The sequence below is a fragment of the Ptychodera flava genome, chromosome 1 (genome assembly GCF_041260155.1).
Source record: "Ptychodera flava strain L36383 chromosome 1, AS_Pfla_20210202, whole genome shotgun sequence".
NCBI lineage: Eukaryota > Metazoa > Hemichordata > Enteropneusta > Ptychoderidae > Ptychodera > Ptychodera flava.
Window position 1 is genome coordinate 22757155 of NC_091928.1, and position 24182 is coordinate 22781336.

The 24182-nt window shown below is 37.4% G+C and overlaps 2 protein-coding genes across 2 annotated transcripts in view; one reads left to right on the forward strand and one right to left on the reverse strand.

Moving 5' to 3' along the window:
• Positions 1-1248: 1248 nt before the first annotated feature.
• On the reverse strand, positions 1249-19876 carry LOC139143522 (GRIP and coiled-coil domain-containing protein 1-like). The gene is given in 19 exon segments (XM_070713934.1): positions 1249-1390; positions 1728-1857; positions 2435-2656; positions 3530-3660; positions 4857-4937; positions 5866-5982; positions 6468-6610; positions 6968-7170; positions 7881-7992; positions 7995-8061; positions 8660-8801; positions 9092-9141; positions 11344-11472; positions 12658-12686; positions 12689-12746; positions 13541-13681; positions 14309-14520; positions 16255-16410; positions 19802-19876. Coding segments are annotated over 18 exon segments (2121 nt in total). The 5' UTR covers positions 16340-16410; positions 19802-19876; the 3' UTR covers positions 1249-1321.
• Positions 19877-20337: 461 nt separating this feature from the next.
• The window catches only part of LOC139133189 (solute carrier family 45 member 3-like), a 32734-nt gene continuing 28889 nt past the window's right edge, over positions 20338-24182 (forward strand). Inside the window, exon 1 of the mRNA XM_070699626.1 lies at positions 20338-20489. The gene's annotated coding sequence lies outside the window, so the exon portion shown is untranslated. The remainder of the gene's footprint in view (positions 20490-24182) is intronic.

The window sequence follows — 24182 nt, forward strand, 5'->3', positions numbered from 1 at the left end:
CAAAGATGAACTCAAACAAAATACTGTGAGTTTCTATTACAGGTAGACAAAGACAAAAAAATATGTAAATGATAATTCTATTCAAGAATGAGGCACTCCATGAAAATTCTGTTTTTGAAATTCATTCGTCAATCAAGTTTGCTGACATTTGAGATCATTTATACAGTGATTCAACGCGAATGTTTTGACTTGATTCCAATACAACTTGAACTTTCATCAACACTAAAAACTTTCACAGAGGTTTGTTAGCTTGCATAATAAATGCCAAATTTGCATAATTACATATTCAAAGTAGGTTAATTTGATTACTTATTAGCAATGAATAAGTCATTTATGCAAAATACAGAGGTGGAGCTAGCCGTCTGAACCTCAAAGTAGATAAAATATCACATCTTCACAATATGTGTTCTTTTAATATGTATTTTGCATTGTTTGGTTTTTACATATATCTGTCATGGCTGACACAGCGCTTGCCCACACCTGAATCGTATACTTGTCTGTGATTGGTCCATTTCTCTACTGCTAAACCAATCTGTGACTTTCAATGGCATTCTATCTTCATATGAGTTGCTGCTCAGCCCTAGACATGTCCTCCAGTCAACTTGCTTTGGAAGTACAACATGGACATTTCTATACAAGTTGTCATAGCAACTAAACCATCCTATTGAACCCTATTTGTGACAACAGTAATGACCCTTAGCGAGTATTTCACAGGTTACCATCAGATTTTAATATCTATTCCCTAAATCTTGCATCCAATGATGGAAATACTAAATAGGTCAGAAATATTTCAAAAGTATCTATAACGTAGATGTGTGCTCTCAAAGCGTACATAATGTATAGCTGAGTAAATTTTCACTATAATCAGCTACATACTGTTACCGTGAAAGAATCAGATCATATACAAGTAAAAATCAGAATCCCAATTTTTTGCCACCATGATGTTATTCACGGAAAACAAAATAGCCCTGAACATAATTGTACCTTTACCGTCCAGGAATAAATAAATTACAGTCTTCATGTTTCTGTAATGGCTAGTGTACGCTGATAAAAACTGGAAGTCGAACTGGTCCGTCTTTGAAAGAATTTGTTTCTTACACTGCCACAACTTTTCCCCCATCCCCCAAAAACTCCAACCCTGTCATGACTTTTCTGAAAATATATAATCTCTGTTGAAAAAGCTTCTTTGGAATGTCCAGTAATGGCCAGCTTCACGTGTTGATTCTTCCAACTGAGGGACAACCTTGAACTTGACCTTCAGCGGTGACTGAATGAAGCACAATATAATGAACAATGGCGGCCATTGTTATTTTGGTCGAGGTCATTTACTTGGTGAAGCATTGAAGTATGCTGACCAGGTCGCATTCTTTTTGACATTGACTTTGTCTCTCTGGGTAAATGGAACGAGAATAAAAAGTTGGTGATTAACAAAAAATAACTTTGGGTTTCTGAAATTACTCATCTATGCTGATACAGCTAAATAAGTTTGATCAGTATTAAACCAAGAACGTGCACAGTAATTTTGAGTTTGTAGAATGTTATGTGCTTATCTGTATGTTTGTGTGTGAATTCAAGCTGTATGGATGGGTCGTGATCAAAACTGCATCAAGTCAACTTGGTTATTGAACCGCCATTGTTTACGAAGAAGGGATGCAGCCAAGTGGTTTTGATCACTGACTTCGCTCTCATTTTGTCAGAAATCCATCACAATGTGTGTCTTCACTCACCTCTCTTGGGCTGAAGTGTAGTATCGTCATGATTGCATTCAACATCCTCTGCTTTCCTGGGTAGTCGTCACTCATCATGTAGTTGTAAATCACGTTCTTCAAATACTCCAGATTGGCACTCTCTCTGGATCTGAAATTTGCAAGAGACGATCATTAGTGAATCACGGTATCCAGGGAAAAGATGGCAACACTCATACAGCAACAATTAATTCAGATTCAGATTCAGATGGATGACGTTGTGATAAAATATGAACAGTGACCCCCCCCTGATTTTATTCTTGATTATTAAAGACAATTATCATTGAAAGTTGCCACGAGGAAAGTTTGAGCAAAAGTTTTCACTACAGTGATATATTGTCTGATTTGGACAAATTGATTTAATCTCCTGATACGGTCAGCATACTGATAAACGTGATGAGACAAAAAATGAGAGATTTTTGAATTGCAAACAAAACAGCATATTTGAAACACTTTGTTTTGCTGACAGGAGTCCCCTTACAAGATCCTGTTTATTTTGCGACCAAAGGTGTGTCCAGTAATCGTCATTCATCCCCATTTAAGATGTACAACAAGCTCATATTACAGTTATGTGGCGTAGAGTAACCATGCTCATACACATGTCAACATTACTTTTCTGAGGTTTGTCACTTTCTACAAGACACATTTCTTCCGATATTTCCCATTTCAAATAAGATGATGAAACTCACTGGCTTCTCTCAAGTCTTCGCACTTCTTCTTGAAGTTTTTCAATTTCTTCATTGTACTTCTCATCCGTCATGACACACTTGTCCTGGAGTTGTCGCAGGGCCGTCTCCAGCTGGTGTTTCTGCTTTCGTAGACTAGCGATTTCCACGTCTTTTCTTGCCTGCAGGTCTACGTAGTGCAGAATTGCTGTGTCGCCCCCAGGCATCTGCTGAAAATGTAAATACCTAGTTAGAAGTCACTTCTTGTGAATTTAAAACTCTCTGAATAATTCATTGATGCAAATCCTAGGTTATATCTGAACAAAACTCATTTCTAAATGAACTCTGTCCTTACCCCACTGAGATGTGTCTGAGACTGAGAGAGTAGTTCTGAAATAGTCGCTTCATTTTCAAATTGTTTGCTGCCCTCTCCAGATTCCGACTGCATGTCCACTGAGGAGTGTCTGGAGCCGAACTGAAGTCCCTTATGATCAATAAATCAGCATATCATTAGCATGTAATTAAACATGATACACAGCAATTTTGCTGTATAAAACACACAGTGAATTTCTAGAATGATCAATACTGTATGGTACAAATATGCCACTTCATTTTCCATCGGCTAAGAAATTGGCCAGTTTACTACTTCTTATATCGATGAATTCATTCTCAACAACCAAATATATGATATAAGACTGACTGTGCTCTGAGTTTGACGCTATCAAAGACACAGTGGCACCAGAAAAGGCCGGTGTAATCTTTAATCAATATTGACTGATATTTTCAGTTAATATATGACTACAACTTATTGAACTTGATGTTCTCCTCGAAATAATGCCTGCTCTTTCAAAAGAGTAAATTTGGTACAATAGGCTTTCTATTAAAAATGTTACTGCTCAAAACACATCTTTTGGCAAAAGTATTTTGGAAGTAAGCAAATTTTCAAATCTTTTGAATGTCAGACATTTTGTAAATTGCACATCGTCTAGAATGTGACATTTTTTTACTGACATAAAATGCAAACATTTATTGTCTTTACAAATCATATACTAGTATTTTGCATAATGAGACCTTTCTGTCTTGTTATTGCAGTAGAATTCACACAACTGTCTCACTTACCCTCCGTATGTTCCGTAAGTTTGTTGTATTTTTTGTTTGACGAGTTCAATCTCTCTGTCTTTCTCTTCAATCAAGGCCAATGTCCTGTCTCTTTGTTTGTGAACTTGTTCCTCCAGTTCTCCAACTTTGTGCTGTGAAATGAAGACAAAGCAAATTCAACAAACTTGGAAACAAAGTTTGGTAATATCATCACAATTTGAACAATATTCTGATTTACATCATCCCTTGGGTCCTGAACGACAAATATAAAGGCTACCTTGCAATCAGATTTGAAGGAGAAGATTTGTTACCACTGTCGCATCTTTTAAGGTAGTATGCACCTCGAAAGTGAAAGACTTAAACTTTTTCTCTAACTTTCCTTAGTGAATCTTTCAATCATTCTCTTTCAAAATAAAAAATAAAAATAGGGGGTCACCGTGCAAATTTTGGTACTAGAGAAACAAATTACCCAAGATTTACCCATATTAGAAATTCAAAATGGCCGCCATCCCTGTGTTAACTCTATGGAGAAAAATGAAAATTTTCGAATTTCAAAAAACTAAGCCGGTGAAAAGTTTACTTTCCCCAAGAGCTTTAAAATGAACCCCCACATGTGGTATATCAGAAGAGAATTGTAAAAGTTTGAGAGTCCGAATGTCTGTCCCCAAGGTGCGTTCTACCTTAAGGTTATTGTATATTTTCAACTCAAACACATCAATAGAAATGGTTTGTTCAAAATCTCCTTATACATCTTTATATATGTTATCAAAGTGACATATACAGTGGTTTTCAAGCAATTTCAAAGCGTGTACACACAGACAGATGGACACACACACACACACACACACACACACACAGATGATGGACACTATATGATCTCATAAGCTCCCATTGCCATATGTAAATATGGCAAATGGGAGCTAAAAAAGTGACAACATTGTCTGAGACTATCACTGATATTAAAATTAGCATATCCGTAAGGGAATAAGCTTATGGTCACTGTTTGTAGAAACTGGTTTTTTTGTTGATTGAGTTACCGTCTTTCTGTACTTATACAAACTATGAAGCTACTGTTTGAATTCATTTGTCATATTTTATAATACAAACTGAAATATGCTCAGCCACATACCATCAGAACTCTGCTCTGTTATGTGAAGACATTTAGTATAAGTTTGAAGCAAACCAAAATTATAATTTCATGGACTTGTCAATGAGTTAAATGATACAAATTTTCTGATTGGAAAATGTTGGTCATGTGATAAAAGATTAACGAATGACTTAAATGAAACCAATTTTCTGATTGGTTGATGGTAGTCATGTGATATAGAAAGAGTAAACTTCAAACTACCTTGTACTCAGCTTCTGCAATGACTAAATCTTCTTTGTGCTGGTCTTGTAGAGATCTCTTTTCTGCTAGCATATCGGCAATCTGTATATTAGGATATAAAACTAAATGTTTAGGGTACAATAGTCTCAGGGGCAGATATTAATCAGACTTTGAGACTTTTACAATACTTTTTCAGTCTACCACTTGTGTGGATCATTTGGTACCTCATGGAGTCAGTGAGTGTTCAGCAGCTTTTGTGAAATCAAAAATTTAAGGTAGATCGCGCCTCGGGGACAGATATTCTGACTCTAAAAATTTTACAATTCTTTTCTGATGTACCACTTGTGGGGTTCATTTTAAAGCTCTTGGTATAAGAATACTTTTCACCGGCTTAGTTTTTCGAAAATCGAAAATTTCAGTTTTCTCCATAGAGTTAACACAGGATGGCGGCCATTTTGAATTTTAAATATCGGTAAATCTTGGGTTATTTGTTTCTCTAGTACCAAAATTTGCACGGTGACCCCCGATTTTTATTCTTGATTTTGAAAGAGAATAGTTGAAAGATTCCTCAAGGAAAGTTTGAGCAAAAGTTTAAGTCTTTTCACTTTTGAGGCGCATACTACCTTAACATTGCCCCACAGAGAAAACACAACCATTTTGAATTTCAAGTGTTGTAGGAATTACTGTGTGATTTGTTTCTGTAGTAGTAAAATTTGCACGGAGACCCCTGATTTTTATTCTTGGATTCCAAAGGGAAAAGTATAAAGTTCCCTCACAGAAAGTTTGGCCATAGCGTTTGAAGGCATGTACCGTACTACCTTATGTCTTCCATGATGAACTGAATGAACTCAAAAAATCTACTTTTGGGGTGTTCAAAGTAAACAAGTAGTGACTCTAATATCTGCTATCTTATTGCAAACATGCTTTTGTTTTAATGTTGCTCTGCTCAGAGAGGTGCTGTCAATATCAGATACTGTCGCTGTAAGACAAACTCCCTAATTACGAAGTCATTCAAATTTCTTATTTTTACCTTTTCTTGATGTTGTTTATCCTGATCGTCTAATTGTTGTCTGAGCGTGGAGACTCTCTCTCTCAAATCGGTCACCTGGTTCTTCAGTGATTCCATCTCCTTGCTGCTGGTGTTGTCCTGTCGGGGGGAACAGAAATTTTGGTGGATGAGTCTGAGATTGCGATACATGTACATAACAGTATGCGGTCCGGGTGTGCTCAAAAATAATGTCATAATATCCATGGTACACTGGTAAATTGTGCTGTTACATAGGAATGAGTTGCTATAGGGGATTCAGTTATCTGCTGTGGCACAATACAAACTGTGTAGTTGACTAAGTTGGCCATGATTTAAATGTTTTTGACCATCCTTCCTATACCAAAATGTTTTTGATTCTATGATTGTCAAGTGAGATTTAACCCTTTCACCCCCAGTTCCCTGTGTACAGGTCCAACTTTACCATAGAAAACAATGGATTTGGGACAAACCATGGTGGTGAAGTGAGATTTAACCATAAAGCAAAATAGGAAAGTCATCACCACACTGATCAGCTGTGACTCTTGATAATGTTCATCATAATATACTGATGAAATTTATTTGACAAAAGCTCCCATTTCTCTCACCTTGGCATTTTTGCTTTTCAAGACATTTTGTGCTCTGACTTTGTACCGTTCAAATTCATCTTTAAGTTGTTTCAATTCTTGTTGGCAGGCTCTGTGGGCTGGATCACTTTCAAGACTGGTGCAGTCTTCAATGTTACACACATCTAGAAAAAAAAGAAAGAAAAAAAAAGAAAGAAAAAAGAATTTTGTGTGATTTATCTGAATTTTTACAGGAACAGAGCTTTCCCCTATTTTCTACATAAAACCACTTACTTTTGTAATCTTGTATTACGTGGTAGTTAAACTGCCTGACTTGCATTCGGCGAATAGTACATATTTCTCCAAAATTCACGATCACCATATCACTGTAGTTCACACAAAAAACTTTCAGTGAACTATTTTATGACAGTTCCTCAAACCTATGATTTTCACTTACTGTATCCAACTAGTTTACCAAAGCCCAGAAAATACCCCTTAACTTACTGCTTTTTGTTCAGCAAAGTCATGACCCTTTAACTTACCATCTATATCTACAGGTTTCTCCGCTCTCTGATTGGCTAATTTCAGCAGACCCTTCATCTTGGTGATTTTTTCCACCAGGGTGTTCACATTCAAGTTGGAATCCTCGCTGTCATCCGCTACGTCAGGCACTGGCGTCTTATTGGCTACCCTGGCTAGAGCCGTGTTCTCCAGGTCAAGCTGGGTCACCCTCTCTTTCAGTCGTCTGGAACGGATTTCAAATAACGAGTATTAGATGAAGATAATTACATGAGGTTAATAATTTATATGAAGTATATCATCGGAACCAGAAGTGGAACAGGCTTTCAAATTAATGTTCACTATTTTGTTCACTTGTGGGTAGCTATTCCAAGTATCACTCATTTATGATCATAGGATTTCATTCACAACAGCATCATATGAACAATTTACCTGTCCCAAATGGACATTAAACCAAGATTGGCTGTCTCATGTTTTTGGGTCCACTGCTGTAGTAGGGTAGAATGTGTCCAGGACAGATATTCAAACTCTAAAGTTCAAACACTTTTCTGGTCTACCACTTGTAGGGGCGTAATTTGAAGCTTTTGGAGTGAAAGAGACTTTCACAATCTTAATTTATCGAAAATCAAAAATTTTCTTTTTTCCTAGTAGAGTTATCACAGAGATGGCAGCCATTTTGAATTTCAAATATTGGTAAATGTTAGGTAATTTGACTTTCCAGTACCAAACTTTGATTTTTATTCTTGATTTGGTCAGAGAATGGTTGAAAAGTTTCATTGGGAAAGTTAGAGCAATTCCAGCAAGCACTGCTATTTTAATGACAGAACATAAATAATATCGTCTTTAAGAGAATAGAACTGTGACTGTAGAATTTTGGTCTTTTCATTTCATAAACAGTAGAGCCCATGTATCCAAAACACAAAACTTCACACTTACTGGATAGCCAGCTGATCTTGATATCTGAGTCTTTCATAATTTCCAACCACTTCTGACAGGTCCGATAACTTAGCTTCCAAGCTAGACACTCTGTGTTCATCAGACTCTGCACCTGTCTCAGTTTCTCTTCAGCTTCCACGGCTTTCTGCTGTTCCAATTGCACTTGAATTCTATGCTGGGCCTGTAAAATGTGCTATTGGTTACACTCATGTAGGTACCTATACATGTATATCTTGTGATACATAGACTGAGGGTTTGAAAAAATCTTTCTTGTAAGGTAGAATGCGCCTCGGGGACAAATATTCAGACTCACAAATTTGTTCAATACTTTCTGATCTACCACTTGTGGCAACTCATTTGAAGCTCTCTTGGAGAGAGAAACACTGTCTCAGTTTTTGCAAAAATCAAAAATTTTATTCTTCTTCATAGAGTAAACGCAGGAATGCCAGCTGTTTTGAATTTCAATTTTATTGGTAAATGTTAGGCAATTGTTTTCTCGAGTGCCAAACTTTGAACTGTGAACTCTGGTTTTTATTCTTGATTTGCTGCGAGAATTCATGAAAGTTTAATTGAGAAATCATCATACATATGTTGCACACGAGTTGTGATGTCGTCACACTACATCATTTTATATCAAAGTTGCCATACACCTATCATAGACATCAAACACAAATCACATACAAAACATATCAGACTGGTGTCACACACCCACGATACGCATTTTTCTCTCTCTCACACAGACATAGACAGACACAGACACACAGACACACACCACTTACTTTCATCTCCGCCATTTCTCTCTGTAATTCCAGCAATAATGGCGATGGCTTGGAAGCTTGATCTTCAGATGCCTTCAGTCGTCTCCTAACAGCTTCCAACTCTTCACTCATCAACGTTATCCTTCTTTCATACTCTTCCGTTCTGAAAAATAAACAACGATACGTTAATCACCAATTCAATCACCAAAATGTGTTCTTCTTGCTTTCAATATTGTTGTGAAGCATTGAGAAACAATGCCTGGGTGAGCAGTTTCGATTAATTAAGTTCAAAGGTCAAGCAGAAGTGAGTCAAATTACAGAGATCTTGCAGATATCCCTGCACCAAGTGATCCTGCTTTCCTTCAGCATAATGGTCTCTCCCAATATTGTAATTTGTGAACAATTGGACTGTTCTAAAATGAACATGTAGGGGTGTGAGAAGCATCAACTTACTTGTTTGGCACTGATTTCTGTTTTTGAAGGGCGTCTTGTAAATCATCAACCTACAAGAGAGAAAATTAAGATTTAACACATTTTTTTATCTTTATACAGTGTTCTCCATTGCTTGGAAAAACAGAGTGTGGCTAACTTACACGACAATCTATAATATTCTTATCATATTCTTGTATTAGGTAAATGATTTCTTTGTGCGGGTATTTACATATATACATGTATACTGGTAAATTGTCAAAAAACACGGGCTGGCCATCCCTTTAAAATTCTGTCATGGAGAACCCTGTAGGTTTACAAAAATTCAAGACAGGAGTAATAGCATATCAAGCTTCAACCCCTCCCACCTCTTACTAGTATGGCGTTCTACTGCATAACTGAAAATAAGTGTACTGGTATTGTACTATAGGGTTTGAAGGAGACGTGTACAGTAGTGTCTTACACAATTTATTAACCCTTTGAGGGCCAAAGTCAATTTTTGTCAACTTTATAAAATGTGTCCCCGTCAAATTTTTTTTCCAATTTTTGCCAAAATTTTGATAAAAAATTGTAGCCAATGAAATGTAACATCCATTTGGTCCAAAATCATTGAAAAATTACAGAAAAATTCATAAAAACTGGTAAAATGTTGCACTAAAATTTTGGTGGGAAAAATTACAGCACTCAAAGGGTTAATATACACACATTTTGATGAAAACTCTTGTGTTCATGAATTACTAACAACAGTTCTATTGACACCAAAAGGTTTTTAGTGTAATTTGTTCCAGATAATCAGTGACTGAAAACACCATTTTCAACTCAAAGATTATCCTGGTGATTGCTAACAGTGGATCCCTACAATAAGGAATTAATGAGAAATATGTATGGGAGATTGGACCCTCCAAGTGAACAAGTTACTAGGATTTCCTGCTCAACAGTAAAGCTGGGAAGCAAAATATTGAGTTGATGTGATCCCTGTGGTGTTACGCTGTCCTTTCTAAATTCTAGGAAACAAAAGTGGTCTGTTTATTTTTACTGAATTTGAATTCAAAAGACTGCCATCACTTCAAATACAGAATAAATCTGCAGTAGTTCTGTAGTAGTTTCTTCAACTCTTTGAGAGAATGTCATGACCTTCTTTTCAAGAACAAGAAACAACCACCTGTTACAATTCAGAGGTGATTATAAAAGAGCACTATCTTTTATCAACATCATAAAATGTAACCTGTTTCTCATGTTATGACAACTGGTAACAGTATAACTGTATAATGTTATAGAAATAACGGGCGACACGCTGACCATTAACGTTTATTTATTGCCAAGGGTGAGAGGAAAGCCTAAAGTTAACGGGCAAGGCTTGCCGAGCCTGTTAATTTTGGCTTTCCTCGAGCCCGCACCCATAAATAAACGTTAATGGTTAGCGTGGAGTCTGTTATTTCCATTATATTGTCAACAAATCCCCTAAACCATCAAAATATATGAAAATTTCCCCTGTGAACGACAACGGGGCCCCAGAACTTGTCAGTGAGTAGTGCGCCCGCTGTAAAAATTTTGCAAATCTGGAGATTTTTCAAAAAAAAGTGTCTAAACTTGGCCCACAAATGCTCCATTTTATTTTGTGATTGATTATGATCTTTGTACAAATTATAATTTACGTTTAAGCTTAAAAGGTACGATGTTTACGATATTATTCACATTCATGGGCACATAAACAAACCATTACTGCGTATTTGTGGTCAGTCATATGGTTCAGCGCGACCAATTAAAATGCGACGGACAGGGCATGGTAATATAATGCCACGTAATTCATATTGCAAATCATAAAGAGCATACTTTAACATATGGAGGTTTGTTTTTTTCTTCTCACAACAGTCATACCATAAATAACAGATGTCGATATATTAAACCAAAAACAATTGTCTGAAATTTATCATAGATAATATTGTACAACCCAATATTTTATCAAGATGTTACACAGACTATTCAGGTGCTTGTTATAGCAAATATTTTCACTGTTGATTCAGATGATTATACGTCAGGGCCATGCTTTTGATAATTGGGTCAATTTTCTAAAATAGGTCAACAAATGCCGAACATAAAACTGACCTGCACAAATGGAAGGCACCGTCACGTTGACTATAATAATAAACTCAACACCTTTTTTATTTTAGAACTGTACTCTTGTTGATTAAATCTATGTAACCATATCTGATTGCTCACGGCTGCCACTAACTGAATGGACACAAAAACATGGTGATAGCGCCCTCACAGCTTACCTTTTGTTCTAATTTTTCCTTTTCAGCTCTTTCCGCTGCTACCAGCTGTTGCAACTCATGCAGAATCATGGCGTGGCTGGTGTGTTCTTGCTCCAGATCCAGCTGCTGGGCTCGCAACTTAGATTTTGCCTGATTTATTGAATGAAAGAGATCACATGGATACAGATGAGACCAATACAAAGCATATTTTTGTAACATCTGCATAGCTAACTTTAGTTGAGAGAGATTTATTGAAAGTCTGACAGCAAGGGTCACTCAGAGGTCATTCACCCGTTTGTGTGTCACCAGGGCAATTGCTGACTCCAATTTCACTGTGAGAATTGTTTTCATCAAAATAGCCTGAGTTAATCTATATCAAAACAGCAAACCTTTTGAGAATAAAATTTAGCTATTCTTGGAGCAATCTCTTTCAATTTGAATCGCAAATGTCCTTCCAAAATGACACATACTATTGGATCACACTGGGGCTGAGCCCATAATCTCACACAGTTATGTAATTTCAATAAGTGACAGTTCACTGTTTATAGTCGATGAGTTTTGGATGAAGACATTTTTCAGCTTCCCCTCTGATACTTTTCAGATACTCCTCTTTGTCACAGGTGTTGATAGCTTCCACTGCCTCACTGGCTACATATGGGGCAGCTCGCTGAGACCAACTACTCTATGCGTGCTGCAGCATACTTTGTGACACAGCAGTGACCGTTGATACAAGACGCTGCCATCGAGCGTGCAGCATGCACATGGCTGATGCTATTGCACAGTGTAATATGTTTTATCCAAAACGAAAAATATATCAGAGCCTTTTAATTATTTTCATTTTTTTCAGTTAATTTCATGTTTTATAACTTCATTGCTTGCATAATCTTGCTCAAAGTAAAAACTATTGAAATGGACCGTGATGTACGATGATCACAATCACAAGAATCATGGGATTGCAATGGCGGCAACCATACCGTCAACAATTTTAAGCTTATTTTCTGCAGAGAACATGCATATCACTGGCCGCTTGCAAATATCACCCCAAATATCGCAACGAACAATTTGCTACATATGTGTAAAATGTGAGATAACAAAATGTGAAGAATGTCTACATCTTTGTGGTGAATAAGTTGTCTGTGTACAACTGGACAGAACAACAGTGATGATTATAAATTGAAAATCTCTTTTACCATATGAGCATTACATCTGTACAGTCTAAATGGATAATACACAAACTACAGTATACACATAACTTCTATGGCCTTATCTAAGCATGGCTAAGCATCTAAGCAACAGTAAAGCCAAGGACAAAAATTTCAACAAGGAGTTACCAACCTCTGAGAACTGTTCTTGGATTCTGGTCAGTTGTTCTTCATAAGTCTTTTCTCTTCGGCATGGAACTTACTCAAATCCTCCTGTTCTTGCTGTAGGTGAAAAGAGCTAGCGATGAGTGATTTCCACTGGAACTTCTGATTTTTAAAATTAGCACTAACATAGACACTGAAACTGGGGGGGGGGAGATCCCCCTCTACTGTCTATGGTATAACCAATGATGGATATAGCAATCCAGTTTTGCTACAACCTATCACTGCTACTGGGTCACGTTTTCAATATTTTATTTAACATCAAAATATTTCACTTCGGGGTTGCAACACATCAACCAAAACACAGACAGACAATTTTCTTTCACTTGAACTTTCCAAACAACAGAACTTTCCAATCAAGAAAAATTCAAAGTTTATGAACTAGCTTGCTAAAATGACGGCATGGGAGAATTTAAAACACCATGAAATTACAAAACAGAAAACCATTCAACAGCGTAGATGCATTCATAGCTGGTAGGTACACAGGCTGAGATGGAGAAGCCTTGATGAGAGAAAGGCTTGGATTACATAAATCAATGACTTTTTTTATCAATTAATAGAAATCTGATGGAAACTCAATGCACGTAAAACAGCCATGATTTGCAAAACCCTGGTTTGGATAAACAGTTATAGAAATGAAAAGGTACATATTTGAACCAAGCCATGATTAGATTTGATATTAGGCCCCATTTGTCACCACTTTTCAGTAGTCAACTCTAACCATCAATGGTTGGACCAAACTACTGATTAAATGGGGGGAGGAGGTTACACCACTTCCATCAAATGTCAGAGAAGAGTAACAATAACAATGTAACAAAGCAATAAAGATTCTGTACAAATTTTTTGTCACTTACCCGTATTTTCTTTTTATCAGCCTGGAAACTCTGTTCCATTTTGGTCTTTTCAGCGGTGACAGTGGCCAGTGCATTGGTCAGCGTTGCTAGCTGACCTTTCAGCTGAGTTATGGTCACATCTTCAGAGTTGCCATTACTGCCCTGCAGACAAAATATGGTTTGAAATGCATGGGTATTTAAATTGAAGCAAACTTGGAGGGAGCTGTTTTGTTTTGGTATTCTTGGTATGTTATTAAAACAATTTTGCCACCTGAGTTGGTCATAAAAGTCTTAAGGCGGTCGACTTTATTTACTAGTAATATGGTGGATTTCTACAGGTAAAAACACATAAGATTTCAGAAGCTGAAGTTTTAAGTTATACAGGATTTGAAGACCAGAAATTCCTATAAAGTTGAAAAGATGCATGAGTACATTTAGCTGGTCACTTTTGTCACCTTAAGAAAATTTAGCCCAGTCAATTTTTTTCTAATTTTTTCAAACAATTTTACAAAAAACTGTATAGCCAATAAAATGTAGTGCCAATTTGGTCCAAAATTATCAAAAAAATTATAGAAAAATCCTAAATTTGGAAAAAATATTGCACTAAAACTTTGGTGGGGAAAAAATTACAGCACTTAAAGAGAATTAGGAAATGTAAATTTCAAAGGTCAGAAAAGATTACCAAACTATCATCAAAGCTGACAGCTACTGCCTCTTCAACACAACAAAGGAGGTGCATACATCTATTTATGTTCCGTTTGAATCCCTTCTGTGATTTTCAACACTCACCTGAGGCTGAGCATTGACACTCAGAGGATCTTCAAATTTCTCTCCCTGATCCGAGGCGTCGTCTTTCTCTCCATCTTCACTTTGTTTGTCATCCTCTTTATCTTTGAGAGGCTCTGCCGACGGCTGCTGAGGAGGAGGCTGACTCAAGATCTGCAGGCTTGCTTCCAAGGCTTCCTTCTCCTTAACAAGACTTTTGTATGCATGGATGACATCTGGAAAACACACAGGGCACATCAACAGGTCATTAAATCTTACAATAATAAAGTAGGTAATTTCGTCTTTGAAAATGAAAGACTAAGACTTTTGCTAGAACTTTCCTCAATGAATATTTCAACCATTCTCTTTCAAAATCAACAAAATCAAGGGGTCACAGTGCAAATTTTGGTACTAGAGAAACAAATTACCTGATATTAACTGATATTTGAAATTAAAAATGTCTGCCATCCCTGTGTTATCTCTATAGGGGAAAAAGAAATTCCTGATTTTTCACAAAATCAAGCAGTAAAAACTTTATTTACTCCACAAGTGGTAGGCCAAAAAAATATTGTAAAAGTTTGAGAGTCTGAATATCTGTCCAAGAATTGCATCCTACCTTAACCCTGTCAACTCTGAGGTTTGAACCATTGTAACATTTGAACCATTGTGTACCTATCTACTTCACATCTTGTAAACTGTCTTTTCCACTGACTTTGAAATCAGTTAATATAATTTGCTCTCTCGCTTAATCTCATCAAGAGTATGCCTCTTTTAAAAAAGATTTTTGAGAGTGTTTATTTTTCTGAGTAAAGGCAGCACTCATGTCGACGTCCAATGCTTCAGATACCTGGCTAATCTCATGCATCAACCACTGCATAGAGTGGTCTGTGTGTATGCTTTGCCTGCATCACTGGGCTGTACAGGATCAATTCTCAGAATTGTGTTGGCAAAGGTCAATATCAGTTAAATTGTAACTAACATCATTCACCGCTAGATTGCTCCAGGGTTCGAACTGGTAGACGTGTCCATTTATTTAACACAGGCATCTGAATATCCAGCACTTAATCTGCACACGTGTTCTCTTGATTTGCAAAATTCATATCTGACATGCCTATGCAAATGGTATCCAGGTAACAAACTCTGCCACATCACAACACATTGGACGGCACAATACCAGTGTACGTAACCCTGCCAGTAACTGCAGACAGTGTAAACTTTCTGAACATCAAACCAATTTGTCTGTGGCAGTAGAATGTTTTTATTTTTCTATGTCGGTTTTTATTAATTCTGAATATTTTTGGTTTCATTCCATACACTGTGTCTTGGCTGTCATGTCTCTCCATACAAATGTAACCATGTGTAAATTTCTGGCTAATTTGCTGGCATGAGTTTGCAATAATACAGGTTGTAAAGTTTTTGTGTGAGGTTAGCTATTCTGTATGATATTTTGTAACACAACACAACACAAGTCAAGTGCATTTCATACTTCTGTTCAACTTGACTTTTGTGAACAGTAGCTCTAAATACGTCTGCGCAAAAAAATTATGTCTATACATACTTAGTAGCCATTGAAATTATCTATATCAGAAATGGTAACCATGGTAACATCAAAGCAGCCCTACATGGCTACACTGATACACCATACTATACAGCATGGGGGTATAAGTTTCACACTTTCTTGAAAACACCAAGGGGATCTATGTCAGAATGAAACCCAGTGACTAACACTGACTAGTTTACCAACCTTCAATGACCAAATCAGAAGTGCAAGCAGGCTGGCATCTGGTCTCAGAAAATGAAAGACTTCACCATTATGTGCTTGTACTGTTGCAACAGCATAGCTGCTGTTTGGTAAGGAACCAAACCAATATATGCGATTTCAACCAAAGGCAGCTTTGTGCCCTGCTTTACGATTGTGTACAAGGCACAGCACACCATACAGAGGCAAAGTTCAGGAATCATCGTCTCACCTCTCAGCCGTTTCTCGTATCTTGCAACTTGCTCCTTCTGTTTTTCTATTGTTTCCAGCAGATCCTTTCGAGTTGCTCTGTCCATGTTTTGAGGTGAATTATCAGCTGTTTGCTGCACTTCCTATTCTTGGTCACAAGTCAATCTGGACAAAGTATCTGAAAAATACAGTAAAATTAACCTGTGTTACTCACCCTGTTTCTGGACAGATAAACTTCTCAAGTTATTCTGAAAACACATCGACCTATCTGAATCAATTGGAAAACAAGTGCCCGCAAAGCAGGTCTGAGTACACAGGACAATGACTCGGCAAGGTCATGCGTTGCCAACCAATTTGATCATACTATTCAAATTACATGAACTTCAAGCTGTGATAACGCACAAAGTCAGACGACACGAAACTTCTGCACCGTGATCTTCCGTCTGCCCGCGGACAAGTAAGGGTCTTTTTTGTGCTAGTCCGTATCGGAAATTAGTCTGTCCCGGGCATCGGGCTAGCGTAATTTTCAGGCCCTGGACAGCCAAAATCACTACAGAGGCGTAAATGACAGCCGTAGAAATTCGACAAAATGCAACGTTTTTGTTAAATTTATCTAAAAAATATAAGTCATGGAAGATTTCGCTCTCACTTCTGCACAAAGACTGGAGAACTGTTAACAGGGAATGTATACGGAGAAAATGAGAGGTAAAGAAATCTGGGATACCCAATCGACAGGAAAGTTTCCCCTTTTACCACCACATCTAAGCCTACAATCATATTTCCAGGACATTGAAAACTATGCCACGTTGATGAATTACCGAGTAACCCTTTCACCACCTTGGTCTGGCCTACACCCATTGTTATCAACAGTGAGTATGGAACAATTTACAGGGAATTGAAAAGATTAATAGGAACAAAATCCTTAGGCCAGCTGTGTGTGTGTTAGGAAATATTATGTATTCATGAAAGATCATCTTGCTCAATGGCAGCAACTTATCACGGATGTGAGGGCCCTGAATGATGGCCAGGAGTGTCATTACATAACTCTTTTCATTGAATATGAAACAGAAGTGGATTGTACATCATATGATTTAATGGTGGACAGACTGTGTACACAAATCCGTGGTCAGAGTATCATGTCTGTCATTAAATCCATTCGAGTTGAGAAATGTTGCCACCATGTCAAATTTGAAAATTACTCAGTCAGTCATATCTTTGTATGGATCTAAAAGCCTGAAATTTGATTTTAGATGGACGCATTTTGGCAGGATCCAGAAAATATTAAAATCTCCTTTATTGGTACAAAATTTACCACAGTATGAGCATGGGCTACCTTAAGGTATTATGCACCTCGAAAGTGAAAGACTTAAACTTTTGCTCTAACTTTCCTCAAGGGATCTTTTAATCATTATCTTTCAAAATCAAGAATAAAAATAGGGGGTCACCGTGCAAATTTTTGTACTAGAGAAACAAATTATCCAAGATTTACCAATATTAGAAATTCAAAATGGCCGCCATCCCTGTGTTAACTCTATGGAGAAAAATAAAAATTTTCGAATTTCGAAAAACTAAGCCAGTGAAAAGTTTTCTTTCACCAAGAGCTTTAAAATGAGCCCCCACATGTGGTATATCAGAAGAGAATTGTAAAAGACTGAGAGTCCGAATGTCTGTCCCTAAGGTGCTTTCTACCTTAATGATAATGGCAAATGATAATACTGACATCATGATTACATGGCAGTGATTTAAGGTTCCAAGACAAGAAATTGACCATTTTAAACTAACAATTCTCTAGTGTTTAACAAGCTCAGAACCCCCGTAAATTGTATATTTTCGGAAAGCCTAGATATAGGGGAACATTTTGGTAACCATAGTGTCACCATTGTTTACATAACTATCACGTGACAGGTAATTTGCATAACCTTTCAAAAATCGGTTTTCCCTATGTTTTGTTTCAATGCTTTGAGATATGTGGCTGAAATTCATGTGAGTGCAAGCTATCCTACAGGTCTTCAAAAGTGTGTCTCAGAATTTTTTTAAACCTTCTTAAACAGTTTTTATGCCAGAAAAACTTCCAGAGCAGTGAATTTTACCATAGTTGATTTCTTTAAAATTCTGCTCCAAAAAACTAAGCAAGATATAAAAAATCTGAGACACACATTTGAAAGAGCATTGTGACAGCTTGCATTCCGGCAAGTTTGAGTTAGATATTTGAAGTATTGAGACAAAACATAGGGAAAACCGACTTTTGAAGGTTATGCAAATTATCTTGTCACGTGATAGTTATGTAAACAATGGTGACACTGTGGTTACCAAAATGTTCCCATATACGTAGGCTTTCAGAAAATGTATACTTAACGGGAGTTCTGAGTTTATTAACCGTTAGAGAATTGTTAGATTAAAAAGGTCACATTTCTTGTCTTGGAACCTTAATGATTACATGAAAGCTATGGACAGCTGTTGACAGCAACACATTCGGACTCACTATCAGTGGATGGTGAGTTCGAGACCCGGTTCAAGACCCAGTGGGTCCAGAGTAATGGTCTCAATGTCGGAGGACGGTGAGTTCAAGACTCTAGCACGGTGTTGTGCCCCTGAGCAAGGCACTTTACTCCTCAGTGCTCCATTTGGGGGTTAATGGGTTATGTGTATAACCTCATCCTGTAATTGGGCTAACGTCCGTTGGATGATAGACTAATAAAAAAAATTCAATTATAAATTTTTATTCAGCAGAGTTATGTGGTCACCAAGAATTATAATTGACATGTTTAAACCACAGACAACATAGGTTTATTTTTTTTTTTCTTTTTTCATTCTTCTCTCGACCAATATTTATCATTGCTCTGTTCTCATATTATTTCTATGGTTGTTAGACACCCAGCTACATGTAAATGTAACTTTCAAGTGAGTGATGGGATACGGGATATTTACCAGGAATTATTTGTCATGCGTATGAAACCAGCTGCCGGTACAGCAGTAGCAGTTACAAGCTCTGACGATGTATTCAAGTCACGGGTAATACTGGATTTAAAAAGATAAAATTCTGTAAAGCCTAAAATATTGTATTCGACTTCGTGGTGGAGTTCGTGAAGGTATAACGTCCGGTGTCCACGCCCCGAGGTCTACACGACCACCGGTATCTCTGACCTTTGACCGAAAAAGTGCACTCCGTGAACGCCAACGGGAAGTGACGGTTGAGCGAGCCATTCAATTGGAAAATTAGTGGGGCAATTGTAGATACGGATATTAACGTGGATATCAAGAATTTAAGGTTTTAAAAATATTGTTTGTAAGAGTGTCAAATCTATAAAAATGACGGAGTTGGTGTGTGGTAAACTAAACATGTTGTGATGAAAGTGTAAATAAGTTCAATCGACGTGGCACAGCTAATCGACACTCTCCGAGGACAACAGATGATCGTCCGATCCCACAGCTGGGCATATTAATCGATATACCATCATAATCCCTGATGTATTTATTTATCTTGAGATATTAGAGCGCATTTTATTGTATTGCAGGGGTTGTTTACCACGAATTGAACGGTTAAAATCGTCTGAATGTAGAGTACTCACCCGTGCATGTAGGTCGCCATTGTATTTTCCCAGTGCTATATTGGTGAGGAAGAACTACTATATTGAATAGAATTTATGGGAATGTGTGTGTTTGAGGGACATTATTTGCAACATGGAGCAGAATGTCGTTTAATCTTGAAAGTATACTTTTATTTGCATAATTTAGTTATAAGATGTAACTTCTACCATTAGCAGTATTGGTCATCATCAAAATGGAAGTTCGAGTCTCCTGAAGTACACATCGTCCACTATCAAAATACTCAAAATCCCCATTTTATACAGTGGTACAGCCGTGGGATTCCGCTCGTAGTAGACGAGCTAGCTTAGTGATAAATGGCAGTTTTAGCGGTTTGTTGTTGATTTATGTTGTATAATTAGGACTGTTGTGAGAGTAGTTCCGTTATAACTTTCTTGAAACTTGGGAAAATAATCACCTGCATACACTGATGTAGCTGAGTATGAGGTAGATACACTGTTTTTTGTATTATTTTATCGGTGGTCTGCCATATTGGGAAAAAACACCAGTCTAGGCTTTGACGCACCATGATGACGTTGGCGGTTACGTCAAGTAAACTATGAAAGCCTGTCAAACTACCGATAGGTTTGACGCTGCTGATGTGGGAACTGGGAGTCCGCCCGAGTTAAACGTGTCTTGCTGAATCCTCAGCGGAAAACGACGCATTTTCAGGTGAGAAACTGTCTATCCAGCAAACTTTGCCGATACGATTTTTCTTTTTGTTTCAGGAAACTTAGGAATGAGTTGTGTACCGTATTTGCGTGCCAACGGCACCACAGTGACAGAGCTTTCTCAGGGGCCAAGCCCACAGCACAGGCAAAACTTTAATTTTGACAACCTTGACACCGACACAACAAATTTTCGATTCCGACACTCAGCACCAAAACCAGGTCGTCCCACACTTCCCTTCAGTAGGGAACAGCGCGATAGGTAAACAGAATTTAGCTCCACCGGCATATTATACTGTCTATGAGACAGGTGTAACACCAGTAGAAACAGGGGTTCGCGTTCTTCAAATTTGAACCAAATTGATTGTCAACGTCATGACGTGACACTCATTGATTGTCAGTTGTGCCGGAGAGGAAACCCAGTGTGAGAGAAAAGTTCACTTTGCACCAGACGTAAACAAATACTGCAAACGTGCAACGTGGCCACTGAACATTGCTAGTGGCAACAATCTCACCCATCCACGTCCGCAAGTACCATAGTTGTGCACGTCCGCAATTACTACTATAACTAAGTTGTGCTATCTCAGACATGATGTATCAAAACTGTAACCTTATCTTGCTTTTCTTGGGAGTCCGGACACTCAGGACAGATGCGTTCATTGTGAAAAGAAACTTACGTGTTTCACTTGCCGATCTTTTTACTGTAACCATGGAGCTAGACGTTTTTAGCTCCATGCTGTAACGTTAGCTTGAGATATTTTTCACGGCCCTTCCTGTGTCTCAAATTTAATTGAGACAAGTATAGTATCACGCATTGTTTACAGAATATTTCTCAGAATTTGCTCCGCCTACCAGGGAGGTGTAACCGGTGTAACGCACAGACATGCCACGCAGAGCTTCTCCAGGATTCAGATTGCCAACAGAGCATGTTTGTAGGTAACATTCTTATAATCGTTGAGCATGTCGTTCAACATGTTTCTGAAATTCTGACAAATTTTCTGTTCACGGGTATTGATTCAAAAATTATCAGGGTACTGCCTGTGACAAAATTGGCCAAAAAACCCCAAAAAATTTCGAAAAATGCACCCAAAATTGCCAAAAAGTAGGTATATAAGGTAAAAGGTATTTGTACTAAGTATTTCACTATCAAATATCCTTATTTCCTATATAATACACTCAGTGTGACAGTTTTCGGACGACCTCAGTTTTCGGACATTTAGTGACATGCTGTTAGTTACACTCACTTCGCTCCGTATCGATAGCGTTTTACAGGTCGTGTGACCTCATATTAAGTCAGGTGATACTGTTGTCCGTTTTCGATAGTTTTTAGTCCCCACGGACACCGTCCGGGGGGACTTATAGGTTTGGTCATGTCCGTGCGTGCGTGCGTGCGTCCGTGCGTGCGTGCGTGCGTGCGTGGTGTCCGTGCGTCCGTCCGTCCGTCCGTTCACGCAGATATCTCAGATATGCCTGGAGCGATTTCATTTAAACTTGGTACATAGATTACTTCATATGTCATACATATGCACGTCAATTTGTTTTTTGATACGATCCAATATGGCCGCCAGGCGGCCATTTTATTACGATTTTTTCATGTACAGAGCCATAACTCAGGCATATCTAAACCGATTTTATTCAAATTTGGTACAAGGACATTGACCTATGTCATACATATGCACGTCGATTTGTTTTGTGATACGATCCAATATGGCTGCCAGGCGGCCATTTTATTACGATTTTTTCATGTACAGTGCCATAACTCAGGCATATCTAAACTGATTTATTCAAAGTTGGTACAAGGACATTGACGTATGTAATACATATGCACATTGATCTGTTTTGTGATACGATCCAATATGGCCGCCAGGCGGCCATTTTGTTACGATTTTTTCATGTACAGAGCCATAACTCAGACATGTTTCAACCGATTTTATTTAAAGTTTGTACAAGGACATTGACCAATGTCATAGACATGCACGTCAATTTGTTTTGTGATACGATCCAATATGACCGCCAGTCGGCCATTTTGTTACGATTTTTTTCATGTACAGAGCCATAACTCAGGCATATCTAAACGATTTTATTCAAAGTTGGTACAGGGACATCGACCTATGTAATATATATGCACATTGATTTGTTTTGTGAAACGATCCAATATGGTCGCTGTGTGGCCATTTTGTTACGTTTTTTTCATATACAGAACTATATCTCAGACACGTATCAAGCAAATTTATTCAAAGTTGGTACAAGGAGATTGACTTATGTCATACATATGCACGTCAATTTGTTTTGTAATACGATCCAATATGGCTGCCGTGTGGCCATTTTGTTATGATTTTTTAGCTACTATAGACTATAGTCTATAGAAGCTATTGGATGGGTATCCGTCCGGCGTCCGTCGTCAGTCTGTATGTATGTATGTATGTATGTATGTATGTATGTATGTATGTATGTATGTATGTATGTCCGTTTGTGAGGCGTCCGTCCACTCAAATATCTTGAGAACCGCAGTACTTACTGATTTGATATTTGTTGTGTAGATGAAAAATATGATTTTGAGAAACTGATTTTTTTAATTTTTTGATATTATTGAAAATAGGCAAATTAATGCCAAAAAAGGTGTTTTTGGTAAAAAATCTTCTTCTTCATAACCGCTGGTCAGACAGTTTTGTTATTTGGTATACAGGTCCCTAGGGGTAACCCAACTTAGACTTGTTCAAATTGTGATGAAATATGCAAATCTGTATTTTTAAGGAATTTTTTTGTCATTTTTGGTCAAAATTTGACTTACATTGTATGTAATTCTTGTACTGTATAAACCCTATCAATTCACCCAGAAAAAAATAATTAATATGATTTTAAATAATTGATTAATTAGGAAATCATCAAAGCCAAATAATTTTAGTGTAGAATTATCAGAAAGTTCAACTTTTTTTGACAGTTCATAGTGAAATGCTTACCATCTTGGAGGATTAAAACATGTAAAGGCAACTTTGCTGAATCCCAACTTTGACATATTCTGAACCGTCATTTATTGTGCCCTGTATGTTATCTAAAAGAAATTGCTCAAAATAGTCAATAGAGATAGAGATAGAGATAGAGAAAGTTCTAATTTCCATTTATGGTTGACTTGGTAAGGATAAAATAAAATTACTTTTTGAGGAAAAAAATAGAGTGGTCAATTAAAAGAGTGGTCAAAGTGATAGGGTTTTTATGGTAAAGCTGGGCTGTATAAAGATTCCTCATGTGCTATTTATAGCAATTATGCAATGTGTGTAAACAGTGCAATGAAAGTGTAACATGATTCCTTATAATGCTTTTGATGACCTTGAACTTCTTAAGTTTCAAACCTTTGTCTCTTCAGTGTGCTTTCTCTGAGTATGTACAGTCTCAACTTATTAAACAGAACTCACAATGTTAATCAAAGATAAGATATCCACCTTCTTCATCAATACATGTGTCAGAAAAGGTTATTCTCTACATAACTCAACAGAGCTCTGTCAACTGTCGAGTTGCTTGTTCTTTCAAAACCACTGGTCAGACAGCTTTAATATTTAGTTTACTTGTCCGTAGGATGACCATTGTGAGATAATTTCATACAGTCAGGAAATACTTAATTTTGTATCCATGTCTATAGTAGCTTCGGGACTTTGGCCCTATGTTTCATGTACAGAGCCATAACTCAGGCATATCTCAA